The sequence below is a fragment of the Monodon monoceros genome, unplaced genomic scaffold, assembly GCF_005190385.1.
Source record: "Monodon monoceros isolate NGI ecotype Baffin Bay Population unplaced genomic scaffold, NGI_Narwhal_1 Super_Scaffold_21, whole genome shotgun sequence".
NCBI classification, from domain to species: domain Eukaryota; kingdom Metazoa; phylum Chordata; class Mammalia; order Artiodactyla; family Monodontidae; genus Monodon; species Monodon monoceros.
The window spans coordinates 163,509,600-163,526,319 of NW_021703778.1; the positions used below are offsets into that span (position 1 = coordinate 163,509,600).

The 16,720-nt window shown below is 38.1% G+C and overlaps 1 protein-coding gene across 4 annotated transcripts in view; it reads left to right on the forward strand.

Moving 5' to 3' along the window:
- UNC79 (unc-79 homolog, NALCN channel complex subunit) overlaps positions 1 to 16,720 on the forward strand; it is a 246,911-nt gene that overhangs the window by 109,748 nt on the left and 120,443 nt on the right. For all 4 annotated transcript variants that reach the window (XM_029239760.1, XM_029239759.1, XM_029239763.1 and 1 more), the window contains one exon: positions 4,007 to 4,237. In XM_029239760.1, coding sequence (XP_029095593.1) covers positions 4,007 to 4,237 — 231 coding nt within the window. The remainder of the gene's footprint in view (positions 1 to 4,006; positions 4,238 to 16,720) is intronic.

Below are 16,720 nucleotides of genomic sequence, written 5' to 3' on the forward strand. Positions count from 1 at the left end.
ACATTCCATCCAAAAACAGCAGATTACACTTTCTTCTCAAGTGCGCATGGAACATTCTCCAAGATAGATCCCATCTTGGGTCACAAATCAAGCCTCAGTAAATTTAAGAAAATTGAAATCATATCAAGCATCTTTTCTGACTACAACGCTATGAGATTAGAAATGAGTTACAGGAAAAAAAAGTAAAAAACACAAACACATGGAGGCTAAACAGTACATTACTAAATAACCAAGAGATCACTGAAGAAATCAAAGAGGAAATCAAAAAATACCTAGAGACACATGACAATGAAAACACGATGATCCAAAACCGACGGGATGTGGCAAAAGCAGTTCTAAGAGGGAAGTATATAGCTATACCAGCCTACCTCAGGAAACAAGAAAAATCTCAAATAAACAATCTAACCTTACACCTAAAGGTACTAGAGAAAGAAGAACAAACAAAACCCAAAGTTAGCAGAAGGAAAGAAATCATAAAGATCAGAGTGGAAATAAATGAAATAGAAACAAAGATAACAATAGCAAAGATCTATAAAACTAAAAGCGGGTTCTTTGAGAAGATAAACAAAATTGATAAACCATTAGCCAGGCTCATCAAGAAAACGAGGGAGAGGACTCATAGCAATATAATTAGAAATGAAAAAGGAAAGTTACAACAGACACTACAGAAATACGAAGCATCCTAAGAGACTACTACAAGCAACTGTATGCCAATAAAATGGACAACCTGGAAGAAATGGACAAATTCTTAGAAAGGTATAACCTTCCAAGACTGAACCAGGAAGAAATAGAAAATATGAACAGACCAATCACAAGTAATGAAATTGAAACTGTGATTAAAAATCTTCCAACAAACAAAAGTCCAGGACCAGATGGGTTCACAGGTGAATTCTATCAAACATTTAGAGAAGAGCTAACACCCATCCATCCTTCTCAAACTCTTGCAAAAAATTGCGGAGGAGGAACACTCCCAAACTCACTCTATGAGGCCACCATCACCCTGATATCAAAACCACACAAAGATACTCAAAAACAGAAAATTACAGACCAATATCACTGATGAATATAGATGCAAAAATCCTCAACAAAATACTAGCAAACAGAATCCAGCAACACATTAAAAGGATCACACACCATGATCAAGTGGGATTTATCCCAGGGATGCAGGGATTCTTCAATATACGCAAATCGATCAATGTGATAAACCATATTAACAAATTGAAGAATAAAAACCATATGATCATCTCAATAGATGCAGAAAAAGCTTTTGATAAAATTCAACACCCATTTATGATAAAAACTCTCCAGAAAGTGGGCATAGAGGGAACCTACCTCACCATAATAAAGGCCGTACACAACAAACCCACAGCGAACATCATTCTCAATGGTGAAAAACTGAAAGCATTTCCTCTATGATCAGGAACAAGAAAAGGGTGTCCACTCTCACCACTATTATTCAACACAGTTTTGAAGTCCTAGCCATGGCAATCAGAGAAGAAAAAGAAATAAAAGGAATACAAATTGGAAAAGAAGAAGTAAAACTGTCACGGTTTGCAGATGACATGATACTATACATAGAGAACCCTAAAGATGCCACCAGGAAAGTACTAGAGCTAATCAATGAATTTGGTAAAGTTGCAGGATACAAAATCAATGCACAGAAATCTCTTGCATTCCTATACACGAATGATGAAAAATCTGAAAGAGAAATTAAGGCAACACTCCCATTTACCACTGCAACAACAACAAAAAAATACCTAGGAATAAACCTACCTAGGGAGCAAAAAGACCTGTATGCAGAAAGCTATAAGACACTGATGAAAGAAATTAAAGATGATACCAACAGATGGAGAGATATACCATGTTCTTGGATTGGAACAATCAATATTGTGAAAATGACTCTACTACCCAAAGCAATCTACAGATTCAATGCAATCCCTATCAAATTACCAATGGCATTTTTTATGGAACTAGAACCAAAAATCTTAAAATTTGTATGGAGACACAATAGACCCCGAATAGCCAAAGCAGTCCTGAGGGAAAAAAACAGAGCTGGAGGAATCAGACTCCCTGACTTCAGACTACACTACAAAGCTACAGTAATCAAGACAGTATGGTACTGGCACAAAAACAAAAATATAGATCAATGGAACAGGATAGAAAGCCCAGAGATAAACCCACACACATATGGTCACCTTATTTTTGATAAAGGAGGCAAGAATATACAATGGAGAAAAGACAGCCTCTTCAATACATGGTGCTGGGAAAACTGGACAGCTACATGTAAAAGAATGAAATTAGAACACTCCCTAACACCATACACAAAAATAAACTCAAAATGGATTAGAGACCTAAATGTAAGACCGGACACTATAAAACTCTTAGAGGAAAACATAGGAAGAACACTCTTTGACATAAATCACAGCAACATCTTTTTTGATCCACCTCCTAGAGTAATGGAAATAAAAACAAAAATAAACAAATGGGACCTAATGAAACTTGAAAGCTTTTGCACAGCAAAGGAAACCATAAACAAGACAAAAAGAAAACCCTTAGAATGGGAGAATATATTTGCAAACGAATCAACAGACAAAGGATTAATCTCCAAAATATATAAATAGCTTATGCAGCTCAATATTAATAAAACAAACAACCCAATCCAAAAATGGACAGAAGACCTAAATAGACATTTCTCCAAAGAAGACATACAGATGCTGAAGAAGCACATGAAAAGCTGCTTAACATCACTAATTATTAGAGAAGTGCAAATCAAAACTACAATGAGGTATCACCTCACACCAGTTAGAATGGGCATCATCAGAAAATCTACAAACAAAAAATGCTGGAGATGGTGTGGAGAAAAGGGAACCCTCTTGCACTGTTGGTGGGAATGTAAATTGATGTAGCTACTATGGAGAAGAGTATGGAGGTTCCTTAAAAAACTAAAAATAGAACTACCATACGACCCAGCAATCCCACTACTGGGCATATACCCTGAGAAAACCATAATTCAAAAAGACACATGCACCCCAATGTTCATTGCAGCACTCTTTACAATAGCCAGGTCATGGAAGCAACCTAAATGCCCATTGACAGACGAATGGATAAAGATTATGTGGTACATATATACAATGGTATATTATTCAGCCATAAAAAGGAACAATATTAGGTCATTTGTTGAGACGTGGATGGATCTAGAGACTGTCATACAGAGTGAAGTAAGTCAGAAAGAGAAAAACAAATATCATATATTAACACATATATGTGGAACCTAGAAGAATGGTACAGATGAACCGGTTTGCAGGGTGGAAATAGAGACACAATGTAGAGAACAAATATATGGACACCAAGGGGGGAAAGTGGTGGGGGTGGTGGTGTGATGAATTGGGAGATTGAGATTGACATGTATACACTGATGTGTATAAAATGGATGACTAATAAGAATCTGGTGTATAAAAAAATAAATAAAATTCAAAAAAACCCAAAAAACAGAAAACAAAAAACAAAGAAACAAAAAAAACTTTGGCCCAAAAGATAGAGATACAATTGCTATAAAGACTTGTTTCCCTGGCCAAATATTGACAAGTTGTACATTAAAAAACGAAACAAAACAAAAACAAAACCAAAAGCCAGAAAAGGCCTCTACCTCTTGTTAAGTGAATAAGCTGCAGCAGATGTCAAGAAGAGAAGGACAAGGTAAAGCAGTTACCCTACAGTGGTATTATGTCACTCCTGTCCAGGGGGGGAGATTTCAATTACTCATAAATGTAGTTTTAATAAGAATTTAAACAAATCATATTTCAGTAATTCTTAAAGTGGTTCAGAAATTTAAAGAAATAAATGGGCATTCAAAGGGTTCAAAGAACAACAACAAAAAAACCCCGAAAAAACCTCTGCCTATTTCAAATGGATTATACGGGGCATCTTTCTTTTGTTTTCGTCTTTTACCAAACATGTAATAATTATGTAAGGAGGCTGAAGGAGAGTCTGATCTACCTATTTCCAGGTGAGCCTCTGCACGCCCAGTGAGAACACCCCTACGGAAAGCTTGGCCAGGCTGGTGGCCATGGTGTTTCAGTGGTTTCACTCCACAGCGTATATGATGGATGATGAAGTTGGAAGTTTAGTGGAAAAGCTGAAGCCTCAGTTTGTCACCAAGTGGTTGAAGACAGTATGTGATGTTCGCTTTGATGTCATGGTCATGTGCCTTCTTCCCAAACCAATGGAATTTGCCAGGGTAAGTGGAGGCTGTCGATGAAAAAGCATAATCAATAATCGATCTAAGAAAGAAATGGAAAATGTTATTTGAGCCAACCTGAGGATTATAACCCAGGAAAGAGTCTTTCAGAAAGTTCTGAGGACTGTTCCGCCCATTAGAGGTCAAAGCCCAGGTATATAAAATTTTGAGACAAAGGGTTTTACATCAAATGATGTATTATTGACAGTTTACAGAATCCAGATCTACACATACAAAGCACGTAGTGGGTCATGGGTCATCATGGCCCTTTACAAGATCAAGAAGGGAAGTTATCTTCTAAGGAATTGTGACCCTTGATGAGGTTAAGAAGGAATGTTATCTCCTAAGGAAGTCTCGTTAATGCAGTTGCACAACACACACTAAAGGGGATGGAGGAGGCCCAAATGGGCAGAGAAAAATTTTTTTTTTTTTTTTTTTGCGGTACACGGGCCTCTCACTGTTGTGGCCTCTGCCGTCGCGGAGCACAGGCTCCGGACGCGCAGGCTCAGCGGCCATGGCTCACAGGCCCAGCCGCTCCACGGCATGTGGGATCCTCCCGGACCGGGGAACAAACCCATGTCCCCTGCATCGGCAGGCGGACTCTCAACCACTGCGCCACCAGGGAAGCCCAGAGAAAAATTTTATGTTTAAAATTTTCTTGTCTTGCTATAAAATATGAATTGTTTTCATCAAGGCCTACAGCTTGGACCTTGTTGGAGAGGAGGACTTAGGGAGAAGCACTATTGTTACAGAAACACTGGGTTTGCCTCTTGGTGGGTGTCGAGCCAAAAGACACAACCAAGGCAAAGAGCTGGAGAAGGAGGGATTTATTACTTGCAGCAAGTGAGGAGAACACCAGGGATCTTTCCCAAAGTAGTGTCTCTCCGAACAGCAAAATTGGGGAAGTTTTAAGCTAAGGGTACGTGCATATTCATGAAGGGGCTTGAGCAGAGAAGTCAGCATAGAATTGGGGCAAAGATGGACAGAGTCCAGACTTTAGTGGATAGAAGTCAGGGGGTCAGAAAAGGTCAACATCATCATTCCTTAGGTTCCGACCAGTCTGGGGTCTCAGCATGTAGTCACCATCCTCTACCTGGTAGGGTGTGTGTGTGGGGGGGGGGCTTAGTTCCTGCAGAGCTCAAAAATATGTATCAGATTGTGACGTATATTCTTGAGGAGGAACTAGGACTCTGCTTTATTGCTGAACTATTGTTTCTTGACTGCTTTTCCTTTGTTCCTGCCCTTAAAATCGTTAATTACTGAGACCTGTTCAAGGGCAAGCATTGTGGCCAGGCTTAGCTCACAAAATGGCTTAGGTGAAATGGCTTCTTTTCTATCAAGAAAGCCATGCTTTCTTGGGGACACCCTACCCTTTCTCTGGGGTTCTCTTTCTCTGGGGACACCCTACCCTATCTGCTTACACTACCTTAGCCGCTAGAGTATTATCAGTGACTGTAGAAGAGGGACGTCTCTCTTTAACTTAGTCTTTTATTTATTTATATTAATTTTTGTTATAGCTAAGTGAGTTTAGTAACTACATTTTAAGTGATGTGCCGCTTTGATGATAGTTTGTGATGGGGAAGAATGGCAAGATGAATGTGCAAAGTATCTTTAAGAAATTTAAGGAAATATTCTTTCCTGATATCGCTGAATATTTTTATTAAGAAACAGGAAAAAATAAAAAAGCCTTTCCATGAGGTGGCAAGAGCTCAGTCCTTTTCTGGTTTACAGCCTGTGGAAAGGCTAACATTTGACTAGGGGCAATTTCTGTGGTTTCACATATATTTCTAGAGATGAATGGTCCCTGCCCTCCCATCCGGAATGCCCAAAAGATTTAGGAACTGCCACGATGCTCCTTTTCCTCTGGCTTATAGGACAAATTTCTCTGTGCTTATCCTCTTGCTTCTGCCAAGGTGGATCACAGGCTTCAGATATACAGCTGGTAAGACATCATATTTCTTGAATACAATATGATTTGTGTCTAACCCAGCAAGATGGATATCTAGAATCAGTTTCTGGCAGCAATATATGAAATTTTTTTCAAGGTATTTTCTAAGTTTTAATTTTTTGTGTGATTTTTGGGTTTACTTTCAATGAAGTCTTGAGGCAGTTTTCAGTTTATTTTATTTATTTATTTATGTATTTATTCATTTATGGCTGCATTGGGTCTTCATTGGTGCGCGTGGGCTTTCTCTAGTTGCAGTGAGCAGGGCCTCGTCGTTGAAGTGTGCGGCTTCTCATTGCGGTGGCTTCTCTTGTTTCGGAGCACGGGCTCTAGGCGCGTGGGCTTCAGTAGTTGTGGCACGCAGGCTCCGTAGTTGTGGCGCACAGGCTTAGTTGCTCCGAGGCATGTGGGATCTTCCCGGACCAGGGCTCAAACCCATGTCCCCTGCATTGGCAGGCGGATTGTTAACTACTGCGCCACCAGGGAAGTCCCAGTTTTCAGTTTAAATAAGATATTTAAGGATAAAACAGAACACAGACCTTCTAGAGAGTAGGTTTTATTAGATTTCCAGGACTCAGAGCGTTCTTTGCATTTACCAAGATACACTTCTTTCTTCTTTGGTGCCACCTACTGACTCATATATAAAATTAGATTTTTGCATGATGGAAATGTGCAAAGAATGCCATTTCCTGGCATTCTTTGACTGTGTTGATAGGTTTTCTATTATTGTTCCTTTTGGAATAGTAAAGGACTGGTGTGATCTGATTCTGAAAGATAAGAAGAAGTGATTATGTTGGGAGGAAAACTATTCCTCTTATAGCTTGGGTTCAGTGGTTGCGAGCCTGCATATTAATTGATAAGAGACATAGTAACAAGAGAAGAGACAAAATTTATTAATATTTATGCACAGGAGTACTCTTCATTGATGGGTAATTTCTTTAATAACCAGAGATAAAAGGTTTATATACCAGACTTCCGGGGGGTGGGGGTGGGAGGAGGCATTTCGGAGGAGGCTTGAATGGGAAGATATGGAAAGTTCTTTTGGGCATTTTGATGCCAATGGAAATGGGCAGCCTGTCTCCAAGGCAGCTGAATTCACAGGAAACTTCCTTTGAAGGGGGTTAATGGCAGCCATATTTTTCTGGAGGCTCTGCTTTAGTCAGGTAAGGGAAGTTCAGATAAGGTTCCTCTCTACATCTTCTTTAGCTCAAATGTTTTCACTTTTTTTTTTTATCTTCACTTTATAAAGGTAAAAAATAATCTTTATACCAACTCTAGGGGTCTGAGTGGGTCCCCACATTTCTCCTATCTGTAACTTCCCTAGAAGTTTCACACAAAAAGGAATCTAGGTTGATTGACTTGGAAAGAAGATTTGAGTTAGGAAATGCTAGGTAAGAGATCTGAAAAGGAGGAAAAGAGCATAAATTAGAACAAGGAAATGAAAAGAAAACAAAGATTAGTGGTTAGAGTAGACAATAAACCTAGTTTCTGAGTCCGAAGGGCAGCCAGTCAAGAAGATTTCTAGATGTTGGGCTTGAAGCATCTTTAGGTGATGAATGAGACCATCAGCGTCATGGTCATGGTTATTTCCTAGAGCAGAGCATGGAAGATGAGGATGTTTGGTGAACTTCCTCAGTGGCCTAAACTGTTGCAGCAATAAGTCCTTTGAAGTTTATGTCAAGTTGTCCTGCTTCAGCTTACAGGACTTTGGGACAAGACAACCTAGAGTCTCAATAAGGAACTGGGCAGTCAGGTTTTATAGTTCTTAGTGACACCAAGTGAAGAGGGTAGTAGAAAAATTGGAAACATTAATTGCTGAAAATGTGCAAGACAGAAGGATCCAGTTTATAAAGAGGTTAAAAATAGCGCAAAGACAATGAACAGGACTAGAATCTGATAATCCACAGGATGGGTTATAGTTTTCTGTTGAAACATAAAATTTCTCTCTCAATTACCACCATTTTGATCAAAGAAAAACAAAGTAAGATGATTCTTGTTCACAACATAAGTCTAGTCTCATTAAATTTGGCCTGATTATTTGCATAAGTGCAGCAAAAATGGTATTTGACCACATGGGCTTTTAAAAATTTGCTTTGCTGGAAGTTTTTTAAAGAATCTCAGATTGGACTTTTATTGATTTATTTTTTTAAAGATTTTTTTTGATGTGGACCATTTTTTAAAGTCTTTATTGAATTCATTACAAGACTGCTTCTGTTTTATGTTTTGGTTTTTTGGCCACGAGGCATGTGGGATCTTAGCTCCCCAACCAGGGATGAAACCTGCACCCCCTGCATTGGAAGGTGAAGTCTTAACGCCTGGACTGCCAGGAAGGTCCCTCAGATTGGACTTTTAAAAGCCTCTCCACGCTCGGAAGCCAATCTGTCATCATACTTATCTTCAGTACCTATAGATTTGGGTGAATTTCTCTTCTTGAGGTCCCCAAAATACTCTGTTTCCTGGGCCTGTCAAGAAGTGACTTTTCTTATTTGCCTGTAGGCTGGGAACATCATAAGTCAGGTATCAGGCTGTTTTTTTCCAAGAGGGCTTTATAAGCATTGGTTCCATGATGTCAACCTTAGTTCCTTAAAGCTGTCTGGTCATATTTGATTCTATGCATATCTTTCTCAAGTATGACATTTCAGTCAAAGCCTTGATAATATAACCAATTTTTCCAATTATGTCCTGTTACAAGGAGAACAGATTCTTACTGAACTTGTGTAAATAGCTATATTGCCATATAAATAAGAGTATTGTAAGAGTTTCTGAATTCTGGGAGGTTCAGGTAGGGAGAAAAAGAAATGTTTTGCTTTTGTTTACAAAGGTATAATCTACTAAATAGTCATGAGTTATAGATAGCTTAAGAGAAACCTTATACCCAGAAAACAGAATATTAATGAACCAGCAGTAAAAAACACATAAAAATTATCATCTTCCTTCAGCAGTTCACTCAGTCCCATGTAATTAATTATTTGTTCTGCTTGGTCTTGGGTTAGCAGTTTTATGAACCCATTGGCTTCTGCACTAGAGTTCTGGAATCTTTACTCAGTCCAGTGGCACGGTCTCAAAGTTACTTGAGCAATTCCATCAGAAGTCTATACCCCAGATTACCTGTTATAATCCTTGCCATGGGTCTCAGAGGCAGTCCTTTTTGCTAAAGATGAAGCATTCTGGATAGTAGCCGATTGCAAGAGCTTTCTGGAAAACACTGGAATAAAACGATAACTGTGAATGATAAAGGCTTAAAATGGCTGTATTAAAGATCTGATGAGAGCAACTGGAATTATGATGATAAAATTATGCCATTATTGTATACTATCAGGCAAAATAGCATAAGAATATAATAGTGAACAAAAAAGGCGTTGACAGATTTTTAGAAATTACATCTAATTCCTGGAATATTTATGTTAAAAACATTTACCTATACAGATATAAGCTAGGGAAGGTTAAGAGTCTCTTCTTATTTGACCATGATTTTCATGCAGTTCAACATATTAAATAGACAGAGATGTTAAGGACAGAATTACAATCTTTTCCCTTGACAAGAACACCCCTCATTCCTTGAATATTTTGCATAAAGAGGTTTTTCCTTCATCCTTATTATTTCTAGAAGTTTCATTTATATATTGATTATAATTTTCAACACTTAATAACCTCTATTTTTCCACGAAGACCAGGAAGTAAACAATTGTGAATTGCTTGTCACATACCAGCATTTTGTAGCATACTAGCAAATTTTATGATTATACCATCTCATAACTTCTAGAGGATATGCTTCTTCATAGTATAATTTCTCAGAGTGGCAAAATGAACACATTTATTAACAGATCCAAACAGCTTTAGCTCTCTGTAAAAATAAGAAGCCAAAAGTAGATAAAATTAAACTTATATTCAGTAGTTAATGTTTTGGTGTTTTATCTTATTTAGAAATGATCTAGATATTCAATGAATATCTATTATTTAACTCAATATAAATTTAGTTTCAGGTTACCAAAAAGATTTTGGAACCTACTTCTAAGAAGACATATTATAACACACAATTACTGTTGAAATAAAGTTTTTCATAATAATAATTTAATTTGATTAAAATGGAATCTATAAATTTTATAATCTTAAACCTCTAGTAAATATAATATTAGCTCATTTGACTAGTAAACCCACGTCAAAGAAAAATGTATGCTCATATCATACTCAGTGCTGATAACTCAGAAGATGCAGCTGTTTTTATTAAACCAACAGTATTAAAATAGTCTTATTTATCAAAGATTTACACAAATTGTTACTGAACTCAGATTTGGCTGCTCACTTCTCAAAAGCCAATACTTGAGAGGCAAGTATTTGTAGAAAGGAAAGTTGCTTTAATTAGAAAAGCCAGCAATCTGAAGAGGTGAACTCATGTCCCAAGACCAAGTTGGAAGATTGTGCTCAGCCATGACAGTTTTTTTTTTTTTTTTTTTTGCGGTATGCGGGCCTCTCACTGCTGTGGCCTCTCCCGTTGCGGAGCACAGGCTCCGGACGCGCAGGCCCAGCGGCCATGGCTCACGGGCCCAGCCGCTCCGCGGCATGTGGGATCTTCCCAGACCGGGGCACAAACCTGCGTCCCCTGCATCGGCAGGCGGACTCTCAACCACTGCACCACCAGGGAAGCCCCATGACAATTTTTAAAAGGAAAAAGGGGAAAGAATCTCAGTGAATCATTGAGGCAGGAAGTTGGGTTCTGCATCATTCCCCGTTGGGTGCAGACTGGCTGACTCTTTCTTCAGATGTTATATTGCCTGCGTGATCTGCCTGCAGGATTGCTAAGGGGGCTGCTGGGGGTAGAGAGCTAGTTATTCTTTAACTCCTTAGTTCTTCATTCTTGCTTCTTTTAATCCAGGAAAAGAATCCACAGGTTAGGCAAGGCATGGTGTGCACTCAGGAGAGCATAAGTCAGGAGTTAGGTTAAATTGTCTAGTGATCTCGTTCCTATAAGGTTTGAGGGGAACAGAAATAGGCAAACAGGAAAGGGGCAAAAGAGCTGCTTACAAATCCCCACTTTTCAGACATCATTCCATTTCTGTGGGATTAGGGGTGAAGGTCTGTTCTCTGTAACTTCTTCATGCTGACATAGGGCACTGTATTCTCAGAGTGAAAGATGTCGACATGGGTCTGTAGCATTTCTTTGCTGACAATTTTAGTTGCCCACTTATATATATGGGCAGAGCAAGCTACAATTATTTTGATGCCCACAAAGATATAGATTATTATGAGCAATAATGTTAATCCCATTCTTTTGAGGCCAGTTCTTAGAGATGTGCTAGCCATAGATTCAGTACTGCTCAAGTGGAGCACCTTATGTCATGGCTACAGTCTGGTCATCATGCAGTCAGCTTTTTCCCTCTGGTGGCAGTTAGAGCATCTGTAAAACAGCTCAGGAATGTGCACCAGACACTGAAAGATTCTGTGACTCTCTAGTCCTAATCATTAACTTGAGCCTGCTTTTTGGTGACTCAGGGAGGCCTGGGAGACTTCAGCTTTTCTACAAACAAGAGGCAGGGGACATAGAGGGGCCTTTGTACTTGGGGGTGGGGTGGGGGCTCAAGGTTCTGCTCAGTTTCTAAATCACATGAACTTGAAAAACATTTGGGTTGCTTCCTATATTTCTGAGAGTTTGGGGAATATTTAAATTTTTTTTTCTTTGAGTTGTATTGATCTTTGCTATTGTTTTCTTTGTTTCTATTTCATTTATTTCCACTCTGATCTTTATGATTTCTTTCCTTCTGCTAACTTTGGGTTTTGTTTGTTCTTCTTTCTCTAGTACCTTTAGGTGTAAGGTTAGATTGTTTATTTGAGATTTTTCTTGTTTCCTGACGTAGGCTTGTATAGCTATAAACTTCCCTCTTAGAACTGCTTTTGCCACATCCCGTCGGTTTTGGATCATCGTGTTTTCATTGTCATGTGTCTCTAGGTATTTTTTGATTTCCTCTTTGATTTCTTCAGTGATCTCTTGGTTATTTAGTAATGTATTGTTTAGCCTCCATGTGTTTGTGTTTTTTACTTTTTTTTCCTGTAACTCATTTCTAATCTCATAGCATTGTAGTCAGAAAAGATGCTTGATATGATTTCAATTTTCTTAAATTTACTGAGGCTTGATTTGTGACCCAAGATGGGATCTATCCTGGAGAATGTTCTGTGCGCACTTGAGAAGAAAGTGTAATCTGCTGTTTTTGGATGGAATGTCCTATAAATGTCAATTAAATCCATCTGGTCTATTGTGTCATTTAAAGCTTCTGTTTCCTTATTTATTTTCATTTTGGATGATCTGTCCATTGGTGTAAGTGAGGTGTTAAAGTCCCCCACTATTATTGTGTTACTGTCGATTTCCTGTGTTATAGCTGTTAGCAGTTGCCTTATGTATTGAGGTGCTCCTATGTTGGGTGCATATATATTTATAATTGTTATATCTTCTTCTTGGATTGATCCCTTGATCATTATGTAGTGTCCTTCCTTGTCTCTTGTAACATTCTTTATTTTAAAGTCTATTTTATCTGATATGAGTATTGCTGCTCCAGCTTTCTTTTGGTTTCCATTTGCATGGAATATCTTTTTCCATCCCCTCACTTTCAGTCTGTATGTGTCCCTAGGTCTGAAGTGGGTCTCTTGTAGACAGCATATATATGGGTATTATTTTTGTATCCATTCAGCAAGCCTGTGTCTTTTGGTTGGAGCATTTAATCCACTCACATTTAAGGTAATTATCGATATGTGTGTTCCTGTGACCATTTTCTTAATTGTTTTGGGTTTGTTTTTGTAGGTCCTTTTCTTCTCTTGTGTTTCCCACTTAGAGAAGTTCTTTTAGCATTTGTTGTAGAGCTGGTTTTGTGGTGCTGAATTCTCTTAGCTTTTGCTTGTCTGTAAAGCTTTTGATTTCTCCATTGAATCTGAATGAGATCCTTGCCTGGTAGAGTAATCTTGGTTGTAAGTTCTTCCCTTTCAACACTTTAAGTATATCATGCCACTCCCTTCTGGCTTGTAGAGTTTCTGCTGAGAAATCAGCTGTTAACCTTATGGGAATTCCCTTGTATGTTATTTGTCATTTTTCTCTTGCTGCTTTGTCTTTAATTTTTGCCAATTTGATTACTATGTGTCTTGGCGTGTTTCTCCTTGGGTTTATCCTGTGTGGGACTCTCTGTGCTTCGTGGACTTGGGTGGCTATTTCCTTTCCCATGTTAAGGAAGTTTTCGACTATAATCTCTTCAAATATTTTCTCGGGTCCTTTCTCTCTCTCTTCTCCTTCTGGGACCCCTATAATGCGAATGTTGTTGCGTTGAATGTTGTCCCAGAGGTCTCTTAGGTTGTCTTCATTTCTTTTCATTCTTTTTTCTTTATTCTGTTCCACAGCAGTGAATTCCACCATTCTGTCTTCCAGGTCACTTATCCGTTCTTCTGCCTCAGTTATTCTGCTATTGATTCCTTCTACTGTAGTTTTCATTTCAGTTATTGTATTGTTCATCTCTGTTTGTTTGTTCTTTAATTCTTCTAGGTCTCTGTTAAACATTTCTTGCATCTTCTCGATCTTTGCCTCCATTGTTTTTCTGAGGTCCTGGATCATCTTCACTATCATTATTCTGAATTCTTTTTCTGGAAGGTTGCCTATCTCCACTTCATTTAGTTGTTTTTCTGGGGTTTCATCTTGTTCCTTTATCTGGTACATAGCCCTCTGCCTTTGCATCTTGTCTATCTTTCTGTGAATGTGGTTTTTGTTCCACAGGCTGCAGGATTGTAGTTCCTCTTGCTTCTGCTGTCTGCCCTCTGGTGGATGAGGTTATCTAAGAGGCTTGTGCAAGTTTCCTGATGGGAGGGACTGGAGGAATATTTAATTTTTAAAAGCTCTTATTTTTTTTTAAGCCCATTTAGAATAGAGATCTTTTAAGGTGTTTTATAAATTAATTTGGCAAAACCATCCAGAGGAAGAAAATACCACATATACATACCATACATATATTAACATACAGGTAGACACAAATACAGACCTTATAGAAAATACAGACCTAATACAAAACTCACTAGTTTATATAAGAGCTGGTTTTCATCTTTACCTCACTTTTATTCAAATTATGTTTCTAGCAGATGGACCAAGTTGTTAGTTAATCTGTTCAATATAGGGTTAAAGTTTTTAAGCAATATTTGTAGGGGGAGACCCTTAAGAGCTTTTTATTTGCCCTGATATATAATCTGATGGAGGCTGTGATTCAGCCTAAGACAGTTGTTTTAGTTGACTAAGAAGTTACTTTTTAAAGGCTGGAGTATGCTAAGGAAAAAGGCATTGGAGGTTTGTTAAGGGGAGTGTTAAGTGATGCTTATCAGGAAGAGAAATAAATTTCTCCTATTTTATGAGAGGAGGCAATAGTACAAATAAAAGCAAGGCACCCCTTAGAGAGCCACATTTAATTCCTTGAACATTTGCATTTTAAGGAGATGATTCTGAAGTCCTTGAGAAGGCAGTGCTGGGTGGTAGAAGATTTAAATGTCAAAGAGGGAGAGAAAGGATGCAAGCTTGCTAGATAACAATCTAAGAGGGTTTTCAAGGGCAGATTTATCTCTTAACAGGTTTTGACTGGGACAAACAATAAATTCTCTTGGCAGCGTTGAGCTTTTACAAGCAGGCATTTTGAGGAAGTTCATGGGAGGTGGACAAAATTATTTGTGTTGAGAGTCTGAAGTTTTTAACAGGTCCAAGGTGAGGCCTTAGTTGAGAAGAGGACTCAGAGGAGCCTGTCCGAGGAGGCTGGGCCTAAGACAATTGCTATTTAAGTGTTTCTTCTTCTGAAGGGCAGGGCAGTCGCTTTTCCAAAGTCCTGACATTTTACAGTATCTGCAATCATTTTGAGATGAATAGGGGAGGCTTTGGGACTGGTAAGAAAGATGGATGAGCTTTGGGATTCTTCTAGAGCCACAGTTTAGTTTTTGTAAATATTCAATTAGTAAGGCAAGGCCAGTTATTTTTAATTCTTCAAAGAATTAGATGACAGCCTCAATAATAACATTAAGGAGCTGGCCTGCCCATGCAACCTCATTACTTTGAAGTAACCTCTTTATATCAGAAACGAGATTTTCAACTAAAGTAGAAAACAAAAGACTCCTATGATCTGAGATTTGTAGATTTAGAGCTGTGTGCCTTTGCAATATTTTTTATAAATTGTGTGACAAAGGTTTTAGGATATATTCCTTTTCTCCAAGTAGATCATTCCATTTTAGCGCAATTAAACTTCTGAGGGAAGGCCTTTATAATGGCTCCTACCAGGCTCTGAATGTCAACCTCCAACTGGGTCATTCGTAGGAGGGAGGTGGTGGAGGGGGGAGGTTTATGGTGGGTGTGGATTTTATTTTTCTTTCTAAATCAGATTTCTGTTCTTCAGTTTTGTTAAGGGAGTCTTTTAGGCTAGCTGTGATCCATTTTTGGTATGCTTCTGTCAATCTGATCCTTCCCCATTGGTAAGAGGACATTTATTTAGGGTGAGAACTCTCTAAAACCCTTTTAAACATAAAAACTTTTCCAAATCAAAGGATCCATTGTCTGGTCACTGACAATTTAGTATCTCCATAAGGATACCTGTTCCAAAATGTGACCCAAAACCAATAGGCCTTTATATGGCTTAACCATAAATTAAATAGCCAAAGGGACCTCAGTAATGATACATTCCACAATCGCAACATTATCAGTGGTAGCTCTTCTGAGTCTATGTAACTAACAACAACCCCAGAAATGTAGTCACTTCCTGAAAATGTCTAGTCAATCATCTAGCGTGTTGGCCAATATGATACCAAATAGATATTTCAACTTTAAATGGAGTTTATTTGTTTTGAATAATGTGGAATTCTAGATATAACAATTAAATATTTAAAATTGGATTCATTTAAAATAAGATAGTTTTGGGGCAATTAATCTATGACCAAGGAGGCAAGAATGTACAATGGGGAAAAGACAGCCTCTTCAATAAATGGTGTTGGGAAAACTAGACATGCAAAAGAATCAAACTGGACTACTTTCTCGCACAGTATACAAAAATAAATTTAAAATGGATTAAAGACTTAAACGTAAGACCTGAAACCATAAAATATCTAGAGGAAAACATAGGCAGTATGCTCTTTGACATCAGTCTTAGCAATATTTTTTAGACATGTCCCCTCAAGCAAGGGAAACAAAAGCAAAAATAAGCAAATGGGACTACATCAAACTAAAAAGCTTTTGCACAGCAAAGGAAATGTTCACAAAAGGAAAAGACCACGTACTGAATGGGAGGAGCTATTTGTAAATGATATATCTGATAAGGGGTTAATATCCAAAATGTACAAAGTACTCATACAACTCTTATAAAAAAATCCGATTAAAATTGACCAGAGGACCTGAATAGACATTTTTCCAAAGAAGACATACAAATGGCCAATAGGCACATGAAAAGATGCTCAACATCACTAATGATCAGGAAATGCAAATCAAAACCACAATGAGATATCACCTCACACCTGTCAGAATGGCTGTTATCAAAAAGATGACAAAT